This window comes from Mastigoproctus giganteus, chromosome 2 (assembly GCF_048544385.1).
Source record: "Mastigoproctus giganteus isolate SK-2022 chromosome 2, ASM4854438v1, whole genome shotgun sequence".
NCBI lineage: Eukaryota > Metazoa > Arthropoda > Arachnida > Uropygi > Thelyphonidae > Mastigoproctus > Mastigoproctus giganteus.
Genome location: NC_143576.1, coordinates 111,864,666 through 111,890,029, shown reverse-complemented (window position 1 = coordinate 111,890,029; position 25,364 = coordinate 111,864,666). Strand labels below are relative to the sequence as shown.

Genomic DNA, 25,364 nt, shown 5'->3' with positions numbered 1-25,364 from the left:
GATTTTGGGGCCACCACTCCAGATGTGGGAACGATATTCCATGGAAGGACAGATTTCAGATTTAGTCATTTAGAAGAAAGCATTGCTGAGAGTGAAAAAGAAAACCTAAATTATTTTGATGCAGAGGAAGAAATATTTCTTTATGCTAAGAGAGATTAGAAGTCTTTTTAATCCCATCCCTAATACAGGTATCTGACAATGTCTAGAAATCTAAGTGTCATTGATGATTATCGGCAGAGCAGTGATTCTTTTTTGTGAGATGTAACACAGGACTTATTTTTAGAAGGATCTTTTTTTGCAAATTAGTTTGTTCTATTAGTTTGCCTATTCAAGATGAATTAAATAAAGTAAGAATACAAGGGGAACATATATTAATTAAGGAATACTTTGGAATATGGTGTACACACAGCAAGAACACACCCAGCTACCTCACATAAATATCACTTAAAATAGTCTTGATAATACCTCCCACATACACACTGTGATGCAGATCATTATACTAGCTGGTCTAGTTGCTTCTCAGAAATTACATAAATCAGAGGATGTTATATCAATTAACATTATTATTTTTAACTACCTCAAATGCAGAATTACTTGTTACATTCATTTCAGTGTATTTTGAGATTTATTACAAATTACATTTTAAATTTGGTAATTCATTTTTTGAGGAAAGATGGCATTTAGTTAGATTTTATCTAATAAAACATTCACTGTAAATACCTGCTGAAAAATAATCACATTTTAGAAATATTATACTTCAAAGAGAATAGCCACACCAGCTAAGATCCATTTAACACCCTTGTCTCTAGCAGGCAGTGGAAATGTCCAGATGTAGGTATTGCCCCTTTGTTTAGTTCTGTATGCCGGAAATTCATATAGAGGTCTAGCATCCTTTTTATCTACCGGAACACCTCGAACATAAATCACTGGTAAGGGTGAATAGAGCTCCATCAGCACAGAATCTACAATTGAACTGCTCTGGATATCCCAACATGCTCCCTGTAATTGACAGCAATTGTTATTAATCAATTTAAAAAAAAAAAAAAAAGATGTCCGATTCTTAAATTTAAACACAGATGATAAAATTTAATTATGTATAATACTTTAATCATAAGAATTAAAGAAGAACTTTGTGGTTCATGGCTTTAAAGCAGTTTAAAACTTTGACACAGTTTACTGGATCGTTTGGCTACTCACATTTTATGCTTTGATCATATCTTGCCCATCACTTGATCGGTCACTAAATCTAGCCTTACTTGCAATTTAGGTACATACATTAATAGAAAATTTTTCGATTGGAATTCCTGCATTGGCCTATATCAATCATTTTTCCAGATAATTATTAGTTTTTTTTTTTTTTTTTACCAGTTAACTATAAGCAGGAGGAAAACAAGATACTATTTTGGCCAAAACAAACAGAAATCAGGATTTTTTTTGCAAAAAACAGCAAAGAGCTTTGCAAAACCTGTACTAGAAATTAAATTTCACTGATAACATACATACACATTTTATATTAAAATACAGCCATAGGATTGTTTACTAGTACATTGTGCTTTCCAATATCAGCTAAGGATTTTTTTGTCTGTGGATTTCTGTTTAGATTGTCTGTTAAACACAAGTGAAAGCCTGACATAGCCATTCACATTGCAGTTTAATTTATATCTACTATAGGCTTCTGTATAACCTGAAAATTTATATACATACCATGCACTTTTCTTCTCCACCATGATCTCATTAGTGCATCTGGCATCCACTCAGGCCTTGAACAATATTTCTTAGTTGGAATTAAAAGCCTAGCAGCTTCTATGATCACTTCCCTGAATGCTTCTCATTTAGAATATGCTGTTGGTAACATCAGTTGGTCCTGCTGTATAGAATTTAAAAAATGTCTGAGACCACAATAGTCACCTTTACAAAAGCAAAAGCCCTTCCCTTTACCCTTGACGGTAGTTACATCTTTAAGTAATCCCACTTCAATATGCTGTGATTAGAATCACCTAGTGGTTCTTTTATCAGCAGATTCTTAATGCATAAAGAATTGCTGCTGATAATCAGATCAAAAGTACTGCTTTCTCTCACTACCTCTCTAATTTGCTGGAGTAGAAAACAATCATCCAATAAATCTAAAAAAGTCTTGTTACTGCATGAGTGACCAAAACACAAGGTCCAGTCAATATCTCGAAAGTTAAAATGAAAATCTGGAAATTTAAAATTATAAGACATTCCAATTAACTAGCCCACTCTATTTCTCTACATAGTTGTTTGTTATGCTCATCACAATCATGAGGCCAATTGGAACTAATGACATTAAGAGTAAGAGATCTGCAGATTTACTCAACAAGTACAGGTCAATGTTGAAAAAAAAGTTGCGAGTTAGGGTTGAATGTGAAAGTTTCTGCAATTCTGCCCAGACACGATAGGAGGGAGTATATGATGAGAGCCTTTTCGATCAATTCGGCCCTGGGGAAATTGTGCAAGGCTTAAGGGATAGAATTTTTTTCAGCCTGGTCTGTGCTTGTTGACAGGAGAGACTGCTTCTACAGGGATGGGGTACATTTAAATAGAAAGGGTGCAAGAATATTTGCTGATGCTATCAAGGCAGTGTTAGGTGGGTCGGAAAACTGCTAGCTTGGGGGGGAATACACAGAGTAAAAGGTTAAAAGTGGCCGCAGGCAGAGGCAAAAGTGATTCTTGCACTGCTTCTATTAGAATGAGCAGCAGCCTGGAAATAAGGCAATGGAGATTTCCAGGACTGCTGGGAGTCATAGTGAAAAAAGAAAATCCATGGGCAGTGTTAGGGTAATTAAGAGTAGAAACAGATGCATGTACACCAATGCTCGGAGTTTAGTAAATAAATTTGATGAATTTGAAGGGTTGGTCAAGACATCAAAGGCGGATATTGTTGGGATATCATAGATGTGGTGTCACACAGACATAAGCAGTGCAGAAATGAAATTTGGGGAGTACAATGAGTACAGAAAGGATAGATAGGACAGGAAGGGAGGAAACATAAAATCTAAGGAAGTGCATCCAATTGATGTTGGTGGACAATGCAATGTTGAGGCTGTTTAGTGTGACATAAGCACTGGGAAAGGAAAAATGAGAGTAGGTGTGTGTTAAATGCCTAATGAATCTGATGAGTATAATGAGCAATTGTGAGGAGAAATAGAGTGGGCCAGTAAATCACAATGTCTTATAATGGGAGATTTTAACTTTCCAGATATTGACTGGAACTTGTAGGTTGGTCACTCACACACTAGCAGGAGTTTTGTTGGATGACTGTTTTCTACAGCAACATGTTTGAGAGGCTACAAGAGGGGAGTAATACTCTTGATCTGATTATATGCAGTGATTAATCATACATTAAGAATTTGCAGATAAAAGAACCACTTGGTGACAGTGATCACAATGTACTGATGTGGGAATTAGTTAAAGATGAAATTACCATCAAGGCTAAAGGGAAGGGCTTTTGCTTTCATAAAGGGGTCTCAGACAGTTTTTAAATTCTGTACAGTGGGATCAACTGACGATGTTACCAACGCCGAATTCTAAATGAGAAACCTTCAGTGACTTAATTTTGGAGGCTACTAGGCTTTTCATTCCAACTAAGAAATACTGTTCAAAGGTTTAGGCCTAAATGGATGTCAGATGAATTAAGGAGGCTTGTGGCAGAGAAGAAAAATGTATGGGATGCATATAAAGTATCAGGTGACACAGAAGCCTATGGCAGATATAAGCTAGTCTGTAATCAAGTCACAAAAGAAGTTAGGCAGGCGAGGGAGATTACGAGAAATTTTTGGCAAAGGATGCAAAGAAAAACAGAAAAGAGTTCTTTACTTATGTAAACTCTAGAAGGAAAGGGATGAAACAGATTGGACCACGTAACATAGATGGGTTGACTATTGATGATCATGCTCAGGTAGCTGATAAACTGAATGAGTATTTTGCATCTACATTCACACATGAGGAGTTATTCAATGAGGGGAGTGCCAGAAGTTTATCAAACTCTAACAGGGAGCTAAGTGATTTTGTAATAACTGAGAGCGAAGTGGAAGAGAAATTGTTGAAGTTAAACATAAAAAAAGGCACGTGGGATGGATGGTATCTATCCAGTTATATTGAAGGAGGCAGCAAAGGAAGTAAGCAAAACCTTAGCCATAATTAGAGAGCTTCCTTGGACTCAGGCAATGGTCAGGCCACACCTAGAGTACTGTGTACAGGTCTGGAGTTGCTAGAACGAGTACAAAGAAGGGCAACAAAATTGGTGAGGGCAACAAAGGGGTGCCCTTACCAGAGGAGGTCCTCATGGACTGGAGGTGTGCAAATGTATCACCAATTCACAAAGGGGGTTCAAAAGGTGATACAAGTAACTATAGACCTGTTAGTTTAACTTGTATTCTGGGGGAAAATAATGGAATCACTGGTTAAAGAATCATTTCAGGATTATCTAGACAAGGCTGCAGTAATAGTTAAGATACTGCATGGGTTTGTTAAAGGGAGTTCTTGTCTGACCAATTTGATTGGATATTATAATGTGGTCACAAAAGAACTGAATGCCAAAAATAATTTTGATATCATATCCTTGGATTTCAGGAAAGCTTTTGATACTGTTGCACATGGAAGACTGATGTACAAATTGGAGAGTTATGGCATTAAGGGTAAGTTACTACAATAGATAAAGGGATGGTAGAGTGGGAGACGACAGAGAGTGGTAATCAATGGACACTGCTCCTTGTGGACAAATGTTATTTGTGGAGATCCCCAGAGTTCAGTGGTTCGTCCCATTGTTGTTTTGTATATTTATCAATGATACTGATGAAAGTATATCAGGTTTAATTTCCAGGTTTGCAGATGATACAAAGGTTTTCAGGGTTGTTAACAACAGGAAAGACAGTATGCTACCCCAACTGAATCTAGATAAGTTGGGCAAATGGGCTGAGAAGTGGCAACTGAAGTTTAACATCGAGAAATGCAAAGTACTGCATATGGGTAGCAATAACCCAAGAGAAACGTACCAACTGTGTGGTACTACACTCAGGGAAGTAGAAAGTGAAAAAGATCTGGGGATAATTGTGCAGTCAAATATGAAGTTTGCTGAGCAGTCCAGATGGGCTGCCAGGGAAGGTCATGGAGTCTTGTCAATGATATATAGGAATTTTGCTAGCAGGGACAGGGAGGTGATTATCCCATTATACAAGGCAATGGTCAGGCCACACTTAGAATACTGTGTACAGGTCTGGAGCTGCTAGAATGAGTACAAAGAAGGGCAACAAAATTGGTGAGGGGAACAAAGGGGTGCCCTTACCAAGAAAGGCTTAAGTTCTGCAAACTGCAGTGCCTGGAGAGTAGGCACCTGCAAGGTGAACTGATTGAGGTGAGGTGTATAAGGTCTTGAATGGGATGAGCAAGCTGAATGCTGATGGGATTCTTCCTCTTGCTCAAATTAAGAACTTGAGGGAGCATAGATTCAAACTGTTTCACCAAACTGACTCAACATTGTACTGGCCACTCATATCAACTGGATACACTACCTTCTTAACTAAGAGCATACGTTCCTCCCCTCTTATGCTGTTGTCCTTTCTGTATGCACTGCAGTCCCCCCATATTCAAATTCTGTATCCCTGAATGACACTACAGCTCTGATAACCCTAGAATGTCCATATTTGATGACTTGACTAGTACTTTAAATTCATCAAATTTATTTACTCTGCTCCTAGCTTTAGTGTTCATGCAAGTATGGATGCACCTGTTCTTACTCTTAATTAATCCTAACAAAGCTGATGTATTTGCTTTCCACAAGGACCTCCTGCAGGTCTTGAGATCCCTGACACCTTGTCTTTCAGGCTGCTGTATGTTCTAATAGAAGTAATGCAAGATGTGTCAAGTGATTCTTGCATATGTTCCAACAGAAGTAGTGCAAGATTTGCATTTTTGCCTGTGGCTGTTGTTAATCTATTAACTTGTGTGTCCTCCTGATCTAGCAGTTTCCAACCCATCTAACACTGCCTCGATGGCATCAGCAAATAATTTTGCATCCCTTCTATTTAAGCATATCTATCCTCTTCTGAACTTCCAAAATGGAAGTGGAGGATTTATTGGTATAACAACTTGCACATAACATTCTTTAATATCTAGAAGTAATGCCTCAATCAAAGACGGACTGGCATAAGACTTACTGGGGAAACCTCGGTGGGCTGGAGCTTGATGGAGGCCAGAGTGATTTTCAATATTGCACTCTGACCTCTGATACATTCTATTTGTTGATTAATATATGAGTCAAGTCATTTGGAAATGTTTTGTTTGCCTGTTATAATAGTCGCAACAATGCTGTTAGAGTTTGTCTGATAAAAACTGAAATACCAGATTTCCATTGTGACTCGCAGCTACCATACAAGGTAGTGTGACTGTGGCATGGTTATGACAAGTGCAACTTCTTGATACAGATGTGGGAGAGGCAGTATACGGATATCACTGAATTGTAGAATGTTAATCCCTTTAGCTCGTAATTTGTGTTAATTGGACCACCCATGAATTAAGAGTTAAAGGGATTAACATTCCATAATTCAGTGGAATGTTAATCCCTTTCATTCATTCCACAATTCACAATAAAGCTTTATCTTTATGATTGTGAAGCTATCACCATTTATTTATGTAAAATATTGTTGAATAAATGAATAAAATATTTTGTTTTTTATAAAATAATTAATTGTGATTTATACTAACATGTAAGTTAGTGCAAATGCATCATTTTAACATAGCTATCTACCAAAGTAGTTAAATTAATTAATTAAATTGGCATTGTTTTGGTTATATCTCATTGTGAATGCCGTCACAATGAGTTGCCGTGGTATTGCACTACCTCGAATAAATAACACTTCACCAGTGGAGAAGACTATTGTTATTTATTCTCAGCGGATACCACCACCCAGACGGCACCGTTTCAAAGCTTGTTGGTTTCTCTTCGGTGGGTGGGCAGGTACCCTGGTGTTGCAATAGTGACAACCCAGTTATGAAGTATAACTTCACAATATGATGTTTGTTGTTGTTTGTTTGTTATTTGGTTTTTAGGAGCATTAGCAACTAAGGCCATATTGCTCCGGGGATATGCAGTGGTCATTCCCTGACCTTTCTGCATCCTCCGTATTTGGTGGTTACGGGCTCGAATCCCGGTCTAATCAAGAAGTGTGTGCTATGCGCTGCTGTTCCTGCCCACGGAGGCACCTCACAATATGAGAGATGCCTGATGGTGTGTAGTGATATAGATTATAAAGTATTTAAGGGCAAAGGCCTCATGCTATGAGGTAGAATGACTAACATGTAGGTTAGTGCAAATGCATCATTTTAACATAGCTATCTACCAAAGTAGTTAAATTAATTATTAAATTGGCATCGTTTTGGTTATATCTCATATTGTGAATGCCTTCACAACGAGTTGCCATGATATTGTACTACCTCAAATAAATAACACTTCACCAGTGGAGAAGACTATTGTTATTTATTCTCCAGCGGATACCACCACCCAGACGGCACAGTTTCAAAGCTTGTTGGCTTCTCTTCGGTGGGTGGGCAGGTACCCTGGTGTTGCAATAGTGACAACCCAGTGGGTATTTAAGCGTTAGGTTTGGATTTTAAAGCATTGGCAAACATTTAAAAGAAACATAAGGTTGCTCTCACCAGAAATTTGCAATTCAGTTCTTTGTATTGAGGAGTTCATTAACTTGTCTTCTTTCAAAACTTCCTTTGAAAGAAGTTTTGAAAGTTCTACAAGTCAGTGCCACTCACTAGTGACTGCTTGTACTCTACTCTGAAAAGTGCTCATTTGGCTTTTCTTACCACTTCAAACCTCTTTTTTAAATATATTTGTCAGAGGGTGCCACTGTTCTACCAGTCTAGTTAACCTTCTATCCAAAGAAAGCCAATGTGTACATACCTGCTTCAAAATATATTTTTTTACTTCAGTATCATTTATTAATTGAAACTGTTTAAATCTCTCTTTCCTTTTAGGACGCCTTTTGAGATAATAGAAAACTAAATATTCATCCACTGTCACAGGAAGGCATGCTGCCCCTATTTAGAATGCATAACAAGATGACAAGTACAGCCTGTTACCATTAAGTGTTCACAATCCTCATTTAATATTTTTAGGCCTAACATAACAGCAGCTTTATCAACACTAATTGCAAGACAGTTTTTTCAAGGAATCTCACATGTTTTTAGGATTTTCACATATAGATGCTCAATATTATAGAGAGTACAGAATTGGGCACTGCAAAAGGTCACCAGAATGGATATAATTTTGGATCATTTTGATTACTGTCATCTGAAGCAATTGAAAATGATGATTCTTCTTTTCCTGTCAGTGCAAATAAATTCACTAAAAATGTTTACTATTTTTGTCCTTCCACAGCTGCATTTTTTTTTGCTATTCCACTATTGGGAAATATATATCTGAACAACATGCCTGTGTGATCAGCACAACTCAGAGAATGGTTATGTTCTATGACAACTGATGTGAAAAACATTTGGCACATGCCAATACCACAGTCACTACAAAAATGTATATCTATTTTTGCATTTTTTTCATTGTATTTGCCACATACATATTTATTTGCAAGTGTCACAATATATATGGAAAATCTTCCACACATGTCATCTAAAATAGCCATAACATTAAACAGAACAGCACTGTTAACCCATGTTGCCATTTTTCAACATACACTAGTACACCTGATAGCCAAAATGTTAATGAAAATAAGCAGAAATTTGGAGATTTTTAAAATATCGTGATGTTAATGTTTCGCTATTTTTTTATGAAAATAAAAAAATAGAGAAAAAATTGGTCAAAGGAAGATGGGGTCAAATTGAGTCAAAGGTAGATTCTCTTCTGCAAACCTGGAGAGCTGGCAGCTACACAAACAGTATATCAACTGAATTATTAATGATCTTAAACATTATAACTGGGTTATAACCTTTAATGTTTTTTAAAAATATATATAAATAAAAATTTGTCTGATAAGTCCACCACTCAATCAGTTCAACATTATTTACTGTTATGATATCTAATGGTAGACTTGATGCTGCAAGCTTGAAAGAGTTCTATTAATGAACTTTATTATTATTATTATTACTAGCCATATGGTGCAAGGAAGCCTGAAGCTTATGCTGCATCAGCCAAAAAAAAAATTCCAAAATTACCCTGAGAGAGAGAGAGAGAGAGAGAGAGAGAGAGAGAGAGAGAGAGAGAGAGAGAGAGAGAGAGAGAGAGAGAGAGAGAGTCAGAAGTAGAAAGGAATCACCAAGAAAGAGAACAATGATGATATCCAGCTCAGGACCCTGGGTTTGCCAAGCCCATACTCACTAGATGTAAGCCTCTGGGGTTATTTTGTAAATTATTGAAAGAATTCTTTTGTTTTGCAGCTCAAAGCAAAATTTTTCAGAGGGCTATAAAATTGTACTCAGGAATAAAACACACAGATCCACAGCTGACAAATTATAATGATGGTGCATGGGGATACCTCATATATATGATGAAAAGGCTTTTAGATCACTTTTCACATGCATAGTTTATATAACTTTTGGTTTGGTTTTTTTTTTTTTCTTTTTTAGGAGCATTAGCAACTAAGGCCATATTACTCTGGGGATATGCAGTGGTCATTCCCTGACCTTTCTGCATCCTCCGTATTTGGTGGCTCATGGGCTCGAACCCCGGTCTAATCAAGAAGCATGTGCTACGCACTGCTGCTCCTGCCCACCTGGCTACTGAGACGCCATATAACTTTTGGATTTGGATAACTTTTTTTACTAGTAGCCCAATGTGTATCCTATATACTCTGCATATATATGCAGAGTATATCCTTGGGCTACTAGTAAAAATTTGGCACATAGTATGATTTTCTTCCGACATTACATAGTCCGGAATATCTGGAAGATATGGTTAAGTTGTAAAAAACAAAGAATGGTTATAAAACACCACTGCTCTTCATGGACTAATGTGATGAGTGGGGGGTACCCAGAGGTCAGTGTTGCACCTTAATGTTTTTAATATTTATTATTAATGATATCAATGTAGGTATTTCATGCTCATGGGGTTCTGCAATGATATATAGGCACTTTGCCAGGAGGAACAAAGAAGTGATTATTCTATTATGTAAGGCAAAGGCCAGGCCACATCTGAACACAAGTTTGGAAGCCTCAATTTCAGAAACAACATAGATCTGTTGGAAAGGGTGCAGAAATGACCAATGAAATTAGTCAGTGATACAAAAGGATATTCTTATCAAGAAAGACTAAGGTTCTGTAAACTGCAATATCTGGAAATTAGGCATTTATATGGTGACCTAAATGAATTGTACAACGTTTAAAATGGAGAAGTAAATTAAATTTTGATGTTTTCTTTACTATTTCTCAGATGATACACACATAAATAGATAGACATAAACAGAATAGATGTACAGAAATTTGCATTCTTCCAAAGAGATTGTAATTTACAGAACCTTAGACTTTCTTTGTAAGAATATTCTTTTGTGGCCCCAACTAATCTCATTGCTCATCTCTGCATCCCTTCCAACAGATTACATATGAGTTGTCACACACAGACCATACTATATTCAAAATTCCTTTAATCTTGGTAAAACATTATTCATCATTCACAGTTGTATGCAATGTAAAATATAAATACTATATACACTTAAAAATTTTAAAATAATTTGTGTAAATAATATAAAATAAAAATTCTGTACAATTAAAATACTAAAAGAGAACTGCGATAAAATATAGTTTTCAATTAATGGATATTCTTCAGCCATATTGACTTGTGTCTGGCAATGTGCTTAAATAAAAACAATATATGTGGGGTTGGTCATGTGTTCTTTGTTAGTAATTAATGATAAAACATATTCTTCATTATCATACTCTGGTGTTATACCCACTGATCCATCAGATACTCTCACAACACAATAGAAGAGACTCAAAAACAGGGTGTATACAAGTACACCAGCCTCTGTTTATCAATTGATTTTTTAAACAATGTATATGCATTAGCTTTGAGCTGCTGTCGGCATTGCTAGTCATTTTTGCTTCTGATAATAGCTGCTGAGCATGGGCTTATGTGGTGTCCTTTCTGCCAAATGTGTTCAGCAATTGCTGAACACGTGCCATGGACATGCCCATAATTACAACACAGCACAGGTTCTAATGGCAGACTGATTACATTGCTGTACAAGAGAAGACAGTGAGTGGGAGGTGGGGGGTTGTGGACAGGTCTGTTCACATGTGGTTCCCAAACTAGATCCTATATAAATGTGAAGTCAGGGTTGGGCATAGAAAGCATCCTGCCAATACTGATGTGTCTGGATTCCATTCTATCCAGGCATGTCACAAATGACTGCCAGACTACTTAAAACATATAACATTCTATGTGGACAATTGTCTTGCAAAAAATTATGAACAATATTCTCCCAAATTTAATTCCCCTGAAATGTTCAGAAAAAGGGGTGATTTATATGATGAATTTTCCAGAACACGATTTAAGCTACATCAGTGAGGTGAAAAGGTATCTCAAGGATTAGTGAGGAAACCATGATAATGTGATATGAAATGCAGGTTTCAGCTCAGCAATTGTCAACATGTTTGACAGAAGGGGCACCTTATAAATCCATACTCAGTAGCTATTACTGTATATGAAAATTAGCAGCAATACTAATGCTGATTAGAGGCTATGCACACACACACACACACACACACACACACACACACACACACACACACACACACACACACACACACACACACACACACACACTTATTTTTATATATATACACAATGCAAAAAAAGCCAATGTACAGGGACACAGGCACTCGTATATACACTGGTGTCAAAGAAAGTGCATCACCCCTTAAAATTGTAATTGTCCGAATAACGCAAGTATATGGTAATTTTCTTGCAAATTGCAACTTTTTTTTTTTTTTTTTTTGTTAGTTGTTGGCGCATCGGCTTTTATGGCCATATTGCACCTCCCAAGGTTTCTGAATTTTCTACTCTGATAAAAGCCCGAGGCAGGATTCGAACCCGCGACCTTTGGATTGCCAGGCAGGCACTTTACCCACTTGGCTAGCCCGATCGGCACAAATTGCAACAGATAAGATTGACATGCGTAGGTGATGACGTAATATTACATCAGCTGTTACTTTCAGCTATAAAAGCACACTCTGCAAGAGTGGCAGTCATTCCTTGCTTGTTGCAGGCTAGCGAATTACATGCAGTTGATGACATGTCAATAGTGTGGCATCAACTGCAAAAGCAACATGTCAAAAGCAACAATAGTGTTGATGCTATTGTTGCTTTACATGAGGAATATTGCTTATAGAGCATCTTGTAATCAGTCGACAGTGAGTAGATTTCTTTCTAAACTCAAGAATACTGGTTCTGCTGATAGGAAAAAAGGAACTGGATGCAAATGAGTCTCTATGACAAAACAGGACTGCGTTTTGAAGTGCTTATGCCTTAAAAACTGTAAAGCTTCGTCTGAGCTGAAACGAAAATGGAAAGAACATACAGGAGTGGTTGGACGACTCTTCAAAAATGGACTTGTAACCCATTGTCCTAAGAAGAAGCCCCTCCTCACACAAAAAATTAAAAAAGGCCCAATTAATTTGGTGTAAGGAGCATGTCAAATGGACCCCTGAGCAGCGGAAGTCAATTTTTTTCTTGGATGAGAAGAAATTCAATCTGCATAGCCCTGATGGGAGACAAACGATTCGCCGTAGACATGGTGAAGAATGCCATCCAGACCATATGGTGTCTACAGTGAAATTCCCTACCATCCAAATGATATGGGGGTGCATATCATATTGCGGAGTAGGTCACCTACGGCGCCTCTGTAGCCAGGTGGGCAGGAGCAGCAGCAGTGCTTAGCACACGCTTCTTGATTAGACCGGAGTTCGAGCCCGTGACCACCAAATACGGAGGATGAGGAAAGGTCAGGGAATGACCGCCGCATATCCCCGGAGCAATATGGCCTTAGTTGCTAATGCTCCTAAAAACCAAACAACGACAGTTCACCTACAGTTTATAAAAGGTTCTGTAAATGCCAATGGATATCTGGATATACTGGAAGGCAAATTGCGGCCAACCATTAGAGACCATTTCAACCTGTCAAGTAACTGCATCTTTCAGGATGACTCTGCTCCTTGTCATCGGGTGAAAAGTAAGTGTAAGTAGGCACTTCTGTAGTTACTTTAGTTTCATTTCTGCATTAGAGGTTCGACAGTAATGTGTTTACATTTGTTACAGGTGAAAAAATGGTTGGAAGAATGGTCCATTACAATGATTAGCTGGCCAGGAGCTGTCTGCTCTGATATGTTTTCATCCATTTCGATATCACTTGTTCACAATTATGTGTAAGAGCACGTGGTGGGTGTGCAGAGACCTTTGTTAGAAAGCGTACGTTAAATTTTTTATAACAGCTTTTAACATTTATGTTAACACATTTGGGAATAAAGAAAGCAAATACAGAAATAATACTGAAGCCCCTGTGCACTTGCTATTTAAAACAGCAAGATATTTTCAACATGGGTATTTTCTTACTCAAATTTCTTCATATTCCAATATGTCTCAGAATTGGAACAGAATGGTATTAAGGGTAAGTTACTACAATGGATAAAAGGATGGTTAAGTGGGAGAAGACATAGGGTGGTTATCAATGGGTGCTTTTCTTCGTGGACTAATGTTATTAGTGGTGTCCCATAGGGTTCGGTGTTAGGTCCACTGTTGTTTTGTATATTTATCAATGATATTGATGAAGGTATATCAGGCTTAATGTCGAAGTTTGCAGATGATACAAAGGTTGGCAGGGTTGTTAATGACAGTAATGGCAGTGTGCTACTGCAACAGGATCTAGATAATTTGGGCAGATGGGCTAAGAAGTGGCAACTGAAGTTTAACCTTGACAAATGCAAAGTACTGCATATGGGTAGAAGTAACCCCAGAGAAATGTACCAACTGTGTGGTACTGCACTTAAGGTGGTAGAAAATGAAAAAGACCTGGGAGTAATTGTGCAGTCAGATATGAAGTTTTCTGAGCAATGCAGACAAGCTGCCAGGGCAGGTCATGGGGTTTTGTCAATGATATATAGGAATTTTGCTAGCAGGGAGAAGGAGGTGATTGTCCCTCTGTATAAGGCAATGGTCAGGCCACGCCTTGAGTACTACGTACAGGTCTGGAGGCCTCATTTTAGGAAGGATGTAGATTTACTTGAGCGTGTACAGAGAAGGGCAACAAGATTGGTGAGGGGAATGAAGGGATCCTCTTACCAAGAGAGGCTTAAGTTCTGCAAATTGCAGTGGCTGGAGACTAGGCACCTGCGCGGTGATCTGATTGAGGTATATAAGGCCTTGAATGGGTTGAGCACGCTGAATTCTGATGGGATCCTTCACTCGTTCAGATTACGAACCTAAGGGGGCATAAATTCAAATTAAGAAAAGACAGATGTAGAATAGATGTGCGGAAATTTGCCTTTAGCCAGCGGGTGGTTAATTGCTGGAACAAACTTCCATGGACAGGCATTTGGAGGGAATGGTGTGAGTTTTTTTTTTTTTTTTTTTTTTTTGGCTGATGCTGCATAAGCTCATACACTTGCTTTCTTGCATCGCATGCCACTACTACTACTACTACTACTACTACTACTACTACTATTAGGATGTTGGCGAAAATGATATCCCGTTTAGAATGTTCTTCGACTATACGATGATTGCAACATAGGATTTAAAAAACCACGGCTTTTTCCCTCTGTTTGAGTGCACCGAACACCATCCTAGAAGTTGGAAACTTAAAAAGTCGTATATTTAAAATAAATAATTGTGTTTAGTGTAAAATAAAAATTAATTATTATTACTACTGAATAAAATGACAATCAATACTACTTTTTCTTTTAAATAGGAAAATAGATTTAAAATGGCACATTTAAGACAATTTTTGATATCATATACTTGGATTTCAGGAAAGCTTTTGCTGTTGCGCAAATTGAAGCAGTATGGTATTAAGGGTAAGTTGCTACAATAGATAAAAGGTTGGTTGAATGGGAGATGCAGAGTGGTAATCATTTGATGCTGCTCTTCTTGGACTAATGTTATTAGTAGAGTCCCTCAGGGTTCGGTGTTGGGTCCACTGTTGTTTTGTTTATTTATCAATGATATTGATGAAGGTATACCAGGCTTATTTCGAAGTTTGTGGATTATACTACGGTTGGCGGGGTTGTTAATGGCAGTGTGCTACTGCAACAGGATCTAGAAAATTTGGGCAGATCAGTTGAGAAGTGGTAATTGAAGTTTAACATTGAAAAATGCAAATTACTGCATATGGATAGAAGTAATCCCAGAGAAATGTACCAACTGTGTCGTAGAAAATGAAAAAGATCTGGCAGTAATTGTGCAGTCAGACAAGTTTTCGTAGCAATGCAGACAGGCTGCCAGACCAGGTCATGGGGTATTGTCAATGATATACAGGAATTTGCAAGTAGGGAAAAGGAGGAGATTATCCCTTTGTATAAGGCAATGGTCAGGCCAAGCCTTGAGTATTGGGTACAGGTATGGAGGCCTCATTTTAGGAAGGATGTAGAGTTACTAAAATGAGTACAGAGAAGGGCAAAAAAATTGGTGAGGGGAATGAAGAGGTGCTCTTGTCAAGAAATGCTTAAATTCTGTAAATTGCAGTGTCTGGAAACTAGACACCTGTGAGTTGATCTGATTGAGGTGTATAAGGCCTTGAATGGATTGAGCACTTGGAATTCTGATGAGATTCTTCTGCTTGCTCAGATTATGGAACTGAGGGGGCATAAATTCAAATTGAGGAAAGACGGTTGTAGTTGTTGTTATTTGGTTTTTAGGAGCATTAGCAACTAAGGCCATATTGCTCTGGGGATATGCGGTAGTCATTCCCTGACCTTTCAGCATCCTCTGTATTTGGTGGTCATGGGCTCAAACCCTGGTCTAATCAAGAAGCATGTGCTACACACTGTTGCTCCTGCTCACCTGGCTACGGAGGTACCTATGATTGTAGAATAGATGTGCAGAAATTTTGCCTTCAGCCAGTGGGTAGTTAATTGCTGGAACACTTCCATCTGTCGCTGTGAAAGTTGATAGCTTAAATAAATTCAAGGAGGAACTGGGCAAACCTTTAGAGGGAATGGATGTGTGAAATTGTTTTTTTTTGGCTGATGCTACATAAGATCGTATGCTTGTTTTCTTGCATCACATGCCTCAATTACTACTATTATTTGGTGCTAATCAAATGAGATTGCAAAAAAGATCCACAGGGCCTTTTTGATCGATCTCAGAGTATGAAGCACATGAAGAAATAGTAACTTTTTTTTCTTTTCTTTTTTTTTATGTATTTAAATTATTCAAAATAAGCGGAAAAATGAAATCAGAACAAAAACCATGCTGGGTTTAAAATATAAAATTTGCAAAATCCTTTGGGATCTGAAAGCTTTCTATATGTGTTTAGCTTAATTTCTGGTTTGTTATAGGTAAAAAAAAAAAGGTAAACTGCAGCTATTATCAAACCACTGCAGGATCGAAGCCGCCTCAACAATTCATGTTTGACATGAATTAAACTTCCATCTGTCGTAGTGGTGGTTGAAAATTTAAATAAGTTCAAGGCAGAACTCGACAATCATTTGGAGTGAATGGATGTGCGAAATGGGAAGGTTTTTATTTTTATTTTTTTTTTTTGGCTGAGGCTATATAAGCTTGCTTTCTTGCATCATGTGCCTCTACTAATGCTAATGCTATGTGTTACAGGGTGACCAGACTTGAATATAGTGTGGTTGGTGTGTGACAGAACTAATATGTATTGTGTTCCTGATATTAGAGATTTATTTCATATTAAAAGAGTAACTGATTGTTGGAATAAACTTCCACCTGTTGTTGGGGAATTGGACAGTTTGAATAAATTTAAAGAATGGTTATCTTCATTTGGCCATTCATATAAATTATTTTTATGAATGTGGAAATGAAGTGTGTTTTTTTTTTGTCTGCAGTTATTTTTTGAATTCTCCTATGCATTTTATGTTCTGGGAGCTGTATATGAGCTTTGTTTCTTTGCATCATGTTATTAATACTAAACAATAACTCATCACAGAACAAGTATATACATGGGCTGTATTAGAACAGGGTAACTAAGAGTAAGAACAGGTGCATGTACGAGGGAGGGTATCAAAAAGTTCATACCCTGACCTAGGTAAAACATCAAGTAGGAAGATGTTGTTTTTAATATAAGTTGTCTATGTATTCAATAACTAACATGCGAAATTTCATTCCCATAGGTGATCGTACACCAGAGGTGGAGTCCGGAATCTAAGGAAGAATGCTATGGTTGACAAAGTGGACTATTGAGCAGTGATCAAGTTCCTGCATTTGCAGGGCAAAAGAGTTCAGGAAATTGACACCTATTACACTGTAAAAAAGTGGATACAGGAGTTCCAGTGCAGTTGTACAAGTGTCTTTGATGAACCAAGAGAAGGAAGACCATAAAACATCCACAGACAGTGAGACTGTTGCAGAGGTTGAGTAGCTGGTGCTGAGTGAGACGTGTGACAATTCATTTCATTGCAGATTAACATTCAACAATTTCTCCTCCACTTTACTCTCTGTTATTAAAAGATTATCTAGCTTACTGCCAGAGTTTAATACACCTCTGGCATTCCACTCCTTGAATAACTCCTAATGAAGTGGGAATTAGTTATGGGTCTGCCCACAGCATTTTACATGACCATCTGCACATGTCTAAGGTTATTTGGTTTTTTTAGGAGCATTAGCAACTAAGGCCGTATTGCTCCGGGATATGCGGTGGTCATTCCCTGACCTTTGCACATCCTCCGTATTTGGTGGTGACGGGCTCGAACCCCGGTCTAATCAAGAAGCGTGTGCTACGCACTGCTGCTCCTTCCCACCTGGCTACGGAGGCACCATATGTCTAAGGTCTCCACACAATGGATTCAAAGATTGCTAGCACCTTTGCAGAAGCAATGTCGAATGCAGTGTTCCCACAAACTGTTTGATTATTTGTGTAATGTTGACATTGAGAACATTTCTGATAGGGTGGTGACAAATGACGAATGCTGGGTGTAGCAGTATGATCTGGAGATAAAAGACATGTTAAAGCAGTGGAAGCACACCTCCTGCCTACCTCCGATTCCACTCTAATGAAGTGGAATTGTGGTTTCAGGGATAAAGTGCGGACTTCTATGATCAAGGCATTAAACAACTGATCCGTAGATGGGAGAAATGTGTTACTTTACATGGAGAGTACATAGAAAAGAATTAAAGTTTCTGTGAAGTTTCACCTTTCTAGAGCTATTATTTCTAGGTAAGCGTACGATCTTTTTGATACCCCCTTGTATACTTGCATGTTGTTGCTGTTATTTGGTATTTAGGAGCATTAGCAACTAAGGCCATATTGCTCTGGGGATATGCGGTGGTCATTCCCTGACTTTTCCGCATCCTCTGTATTTGGTGGTCACGGGCTCGAACTGCAGTCTAATCAAGAAGTGTGTGCTATGCACTGCTGCTCCTGCCCACCTGGATATGGAGGCGCCTACTTGCATTACACCAATGCAAGGAGTTTAGTAAACAAATTTGATGTGCTGGTCACATAAAAGGCAGATATCCTTGGAATATCAGAGATGTGGTGTCACACAGATATAAGGAATAAGGAATTGGAATTTGGGGAATGCAATGTGTACAGAAAGGATAGGAGGGGTTATGCTCTTAGTTAAAAGCACACAAAATATGCACGTTAGTCAACGCTTAAATAATCCTTTCTAACCCCTAAAATGAACACACAAAATATAAGAAAGTGCAGCCAGTTGTTGACATGGGTGGACAGTGCAGGGTTGAGTCGGTTTGGTGTGACATAAGCATTGGAAAAGCAAAATTGGGAGTAGGAGTGTGTTATAGGCCTAATAACTCTGATGAGTAGAATTAACAACTGTACAGAGAAATATCGTGGGCCAGTAAATCAGAGTGTCTTATAATGGGGGGATTTTAACTTCCCAGATATTGACTGGAACTTGTGGGTTGGTCACTCGCACACTAGGAAGGCTTTTGTAGATTTATTGGATGACTGTTTTCTACAGCAGCATGTTTGAGAGGCAATCAGAGGGAATAATACTCTGGATCTGATTATTCTTCATGTGCAGTGATTCTTCATGCATTAAGAATCTGCAGATAAAGGAAGCACTAGGTGGCAGTGATACAGTGTGCTGATGTGGGATTTACTCAAAGATATAACTACCATCAGGGGTAAAGGGAAGGATTTTTGCTTTCATAAAGGTGACTACAGTGGTCTCCGACAATTTTTAAATTCTATACAGTGGGACCAACTGATGATGATGTTACCAACAGCAAATTCTAAATGGGAAGCATTCAGGGAGGTAATCTTGAAAGCTATTAGGATTTTGATCCAACTAAGAAATATTGTTCAAGGTTCAGGCCTAAATAGCTCAGATGAACTAATGACACTTGTAGCAGAGAAGAAAACTGCATGGGATACATATAAATTATCAGGCGATACAGAAGCCTATTGTAGATATAAGCTGGTCTACAATAAAGTCACAAGGGAGGTTAGTCAGGCAAGGCAAGATTACGAGAAATCCTTGGCAAAAGATGCAAAAAAGAACAGCAAAGAGTTCTTTACTAATGGAATATTTTGAAAGAAGGGGATGAATCAGATTGGTATGCTTGATATCGATGGTTCGACTGTTGATGATCTGCCTCAGTTAGCTGACAAGATGTATGAGTATTTTGCATCTACATTCACACATGAGGAGATATATAGGGAGAAGAATGCCAGAAGTTTATATAGCTGCGAGCTAAATGATTTTGCTAAATGATAATGGAGGATTTTAACTCTCCAGATACAGACTGGAACTTGTGAATTGGTTGCTCTCACATGCTAGCAAAACTTTTGTGAATTTATTGGATGACTGTTTTCTGCAGCAACATGTTTGAGAGCCAACAGGCAAGAAAGAGCAATACCCTTGACCTGATTATCAGCAGTGATTCTTCATTAAAAGAACCAATAGGTGGCATTGATCACAATGTACTGATGGATGTGGGATTTACTTAAAGATATAACTACAATCAAGGGTAAGGGGAAAGGGTTTTTGCTTTCGTAAAGGTGACTACAGTGGGCTCAGACAGTTTTTAAATTTTATGTAGTATAACCAACTGATGATGTTACCAAAAACAAATCCTACCAACTTACAACTAATGAGACTCATGACAAAAAATAAAAACGCATGGGATGCAAATAAATTTTCAGGTAATAAAAGTATTGCAAAGAAAAGCAGCAAAGACTTCTTGACTTATATTAACAGTAGAAGGAAGGATTGAATCATATCGGTCCACTTGATGTTGATGGTGTAACTGTTGATGAACCTTCTCGGGTTGCTAACAAACTGAATAGGTATTTGCATCTACATTCACACATGAAGAATTCTTTAGAGAAGGGAGTGCAAGAAGTTTATCAAACTCTTAGAGGGAGCAAAATGATTTTGTGATAACTGAGAGAAAAGTGGAACGGAAATTGTTGAAGCTAAACATATAATAGGCACCTGGGGTGGATGGGATCAATTATATTAAGAGAGGCAGCAAAGGAGGTAAGCAAAGCCTTAGCCATAATTATGAGAGCTTCTTTGGATTCAGGGAGGTCACTATGGACTGGAGATGTGCGAATATATCCCTAATACACAAAGGGGGATCAAAAGGTGACAAGAGTAATTATACACCTGTTAGCTTAAATTCTGTTCCAGAGAAAATAATGGAGTCACTGGTTAAATAAATAATACAGGACCATCTAAACAGTAATGCAGCAGTTACTCTGTGGATTTGTTATACGAAGATCTTTGACTATGATGCAGTAACACAGGAACTGAATGTAAAAAATTATTTTGATAGCACATACTTGGGTTTCAGGAAAGATTTTGATAATGTTGCAAATAAAAGGCTGCTGTACAAATTGGAGCAGTGTGGCAAGTTAATTCTGTGAATAAAGGTATGGTTGAGTGAGAGGAGACAGAAAGTGGTTATTAATGTATACTACTCTTCATGGACTAAAGTTATTAGTGGAGTCCTCCATGGAGTCCTTTAATGCTGGGCCTATGTTGTTTTCTGTATTTATTAATGACATTGATGAAAGCATGTCTGGCTTAATAGCTAAGTTTGCAGATGATACAAACATCACCAAGGTTTAATGAGAATAATCAAGGTATGCTACTGCAAAAATATCTGTAACAGTTCGACAGTTGAAGTTTAACATTGACAAATGAAAGTTATTGTATATGGGTAGCAGTAATCCCAGATAAACATAACAAGTGTATGGTATTACATGCAGGCAGCACCAGGCTATTTTGTGCCCTAGGCAAGGCTAACTACTTGTACCTTGCAGCTAGTCTGTAATCAAGTCACAAAGGAGGTTAGGCAGGCGAAGGCAGATTACGAGAAATCTTTGGCAAAGGATGCTAAGAAAAACACCAAGCTTTCTTTACTTATATAAGCTCTAAAAGGAAGGGGATTAATTTGATTGGTCCACTTGATATCTATGGTTCGACTGTTGACGATCCTGTTCAGATAGCAAACAAACTGAATGAGTATTTTGCAACTACATTCACACATGAGGAGTTATTAAGGTTTCAAAATGCCAGAAAGTTATCAAATTGTAGCAGAGTACTTAATTATTTTGCAATAACTGAGAGCAAAGTGGAGGAGAAATTGTTGAAGTTAAACATCACTTCAACGATTGGGTCGGAAAACTGCTAGCTTGGGGGGAGACAAAGACCAATCGATTGACAGTAGCCACTGGCAGAGGTGAAAGAGATTCTTGCACTGCTTCTATTAGAATGAGCAAAAGCCTGAAAAACAAGATGCATGATATTTCAGAGACTGCTGGGAGCCATTGCAGTACAAGTAAACACATGGGTTGTGTTAGGGTAGCTAAGAATAGAAACAGGTGCAGGTATACTTGCGTGTACACCAATGCTAGGAGTTTAGTAAATAAATTTGATGAATTTGAGGTATTGCTCAAAACATCAAAGGCAGATATTGTTGGGATATCAGAGACGTGGTGTCACACAGATATAAGGGATGCAGAACTGGAATTTGGGGAGTACAACGTCTACAGAAAGGATAGACAGGATAGGAAGGGGGAGGGGTTATGCTATTAATTAAGAAACACATAAAAACCAAGGAAGTGAAGCCAGTCGACATCGCTGGACAGTGCAGTGTTGAGTCAGTTTGGTGTGACATAAGCATTGGGAGATCAAAATTGAGAGTAGGAGTGTGCTATAGGCCTAATGACTCTGATGAGTATAATAAGAAACTGTACAGGGAAATAGACTGGGCCAGTAAATCAGAGAGTCTTATAATGGGAGATTTTAATTTCCCAGATATTGACTGGAATTTGGGGGCTGGTCACTCACACACTAGCAGGGCTTTTGTGGATTTATTGGATGATTGTTTTCTACATTAGCATGTTCGGGAGGCAACTAGAGGGAGTAATACTCTTGATTTGATTATCAGCAGTGATTCTTCATGCATTAAGAATCTGCAGATAAATGAACCACTAGGTGGCAGTGATCACAGTGTGCTGAAGTGGGATTTACTCAAAGAGGTAACTACCATTAGGGGTAAAGGGAAGGGTTATTGCTTCCGTAAAGGCGACTACGATGGACTGAGACAGTATTTAAATTCTATACAGTGGCACCAACTTATGATGTTACCAACAGCAAATTCAAAATGGGAAGCATTCAAAGAACTTATCTTGGAAGCTACTAGGCTTTACATACCAACTAAGAAATATTGTTCAAGGTTTAGGCCAAAATGGATGTCAGATGAACTAATGAGACATATGGCAGAAAAGAAAAATGCATGGGATACTTACAAATTAACACATGACACAGAAGCCTATGATAGATACAAGTTGATATGTAACCAAGTTACAAAGGAGGTTAGGCAGGCGAAGGCAGATTACGAGAAATCCTTGGCAAGGGATGCAAAGAAAAACAGCAAAGAGTTCTTTACTTATGTAAACTCTAGAAGGAAGGGGATGAATCAGATTGGTCCACTTGATATTGATGGGTCAACTGTTGATGATCCTGCTCAGGTAGCTAACAAACTAAATGAATATTTTGCATCGATATTCACACATGAGGAGTTATTCAGCGAGGGGAATGCCAGAGGTGTATTCAACTCTAGCAGTAAGCTACAGAATCTTGAAATAACTGGGAGTAAAGTGGAGGAGAAACTGTTGAAGATAAACACAAGAAAGGCACCCGGGGTGGATGGGATCTATCCAGTTATATTAAAGGAGGCAGCAAAGGAAGTAAGCAAACCCTTAGCCATAATTATGAGAGCTTCCTTGGACTCAGGGGAGGTACCCATAGACTGGAAATGTGCAAATGTGACCCTAATTAACAAAGGAGGATCAAAGGCTGACACAAGTAATTATAGACCTGTGAGCTTAACTTCTGTTCCAGGAAAATTAATGGAGGCACTGGTTAAAGAAGCACTGCAGGATCATTTAGACAAGACTTCAGTTATAGCTCGGACACAGCATGGTTTTGTTAAGGGGAAGTCTTGCCTGACCAATTTGATTGGATACTATGATGCAGTCACAAAAAAACTGGATGCAGGGAATAGCTTTGATATTATATACTTGGATCTTAGAAAGGCTTTTGATACTGTTGCACATGGAAGACTGCTACACAAATTGGAGCAGTGTGACATTGGAGGCAAATTGCTGCTATGGATAAGGGGGTGGTTGAGGGGGAGAAGACAGAGAGTGGTAATCAATGGACACTGCTCATCGTGGACTAATGTTATTAGTGGAGTCCCTCAGGGCTCAGTGTTGGGTCCATTATTGTTTTCTGTATTTATAAATGATATTGATGATGGTACATCAAGCTTAATGTCCAAGTTTGCAGACGATACAAAGGTTGGCAGGGTTGTCAAGGACACTACTGACACTATGCTGCTGCAACAGGATCTGGAAAGGTTGAGCAGATGGGCTGAGAGGTGGCAAATGAAGTTTAACATTGACAAATGTAAAGTACTACACATGGGAAACAGCAACCCCAGAGCAGCGTATCAACTCTGCAAGGGTGCAAGAATTTTTGCTGATGCTGTCGAGGCAGTGTTAGGTGGGTCGGAAAACTGCTAGTTGGGGGGGATACAAGGACTAATAGATTAACAGTAGCCACTGGCAGAGGTGGAAGTGATTCTTGCACTGCTTCTATTGAAATGAGCAGAAGTCTGAAAAACAAGATGCAGGATATTTCAGAGACTGCTGGTAGTCATTGCGTTACAAGTAAACACATGGGTTGTGTTAGGGTAGCTAAGAATAGAAACAGGTGCATGTATACCTGCGTGTACACCAATGCTAGGAGTTTGGTAAATAAATTTGATGAATTTGAGGTATTGCTCAAAACATCAAAGGCAGATATTGTTGGGATATCAGAGACGTGGTGTCACACAGATATAAGTAATGCGGAACTGGAATTTGGGGAATACAATGTGTATAGAAAGGATAGACAGGACAGGAGGGGAGGAGGGGTTATGCTATTAATTAAGAAACACATAAAGTCAAAGGAAGTGAAGCCAGTCGACATCGATGGACAGGGCAGTGCCGAATCAGTTTGGTGTGACATAAGCATAGGGAAATCAAAATTGAGAGTAGGAGTGTGCTATAGGCCTAATGACTCTGATGAGTATAATAAGATATTGTACAGGGAAATAGAGTGGGCCAGTAAATCAGAGAGTCTTATAATGGGGGATTTTAATTTCCCAGATATTGACTGGAATTTGTGGGTTGGTCACTCGCACACTAGCAAGGCTTTTGTGGATTTATTGGATGATTGTTTTCTACACCAGCATGTTCGTGAGGCAACAAGAGGGAGCAATACTCTTGATCTGATTATCAGTAGTGACTCTTCATGCATTAAGAACCTGCAGATAAATGAACCACTAGATGGCAGTGATCACAGTGTGTTGAAGTGGGATTTACTCAAGGAGGTAACTACCATCAGAGGTAAAGGGAAGGGTTTTTGTTTTCGTAAAGGCGACTATGATGGTCTGAGACAGTATTTAAATTCTATACAGTGGGACCAACTGATGATGTTACCAACAGCAAACTCAAAATGGGAAGCATTCAAGGAACTAATCTTCGAGGCTACCAGGCTTTACATACCAACTAAGAAATATTGTTCAAGGTTTAGGCCTAAATGGTTGTCAGATGAACTAATGAGACATGTGGCAGAGAAGAAAAATGCATGGGATACATATAAATTAATGGGTGACATGGAAGCCTATG

General features: G+C 38.4%; 1 protein-coding gene across 1 annotated transcript in view; it reads right to left on the bottom strand.

Annotated features, from left to right (window-relative positions):
• Positions 1-750: 750 nt before the first annotated feature.
• The window catches only part of LOC150089496 (dynein beta chain, ciliary-like), a 1,205,440-nt gene continuing 1,180,826 nt past the window's right edge, over positions 751-25,364 (bottom strand). Inside the window, 1 exon segment of the mRNA XM_090390004.1 lies at positions 751-999. Within this exon segment, the coding sequence (XP_090246130.1) occupies positions 751-999 (249 nt within the window).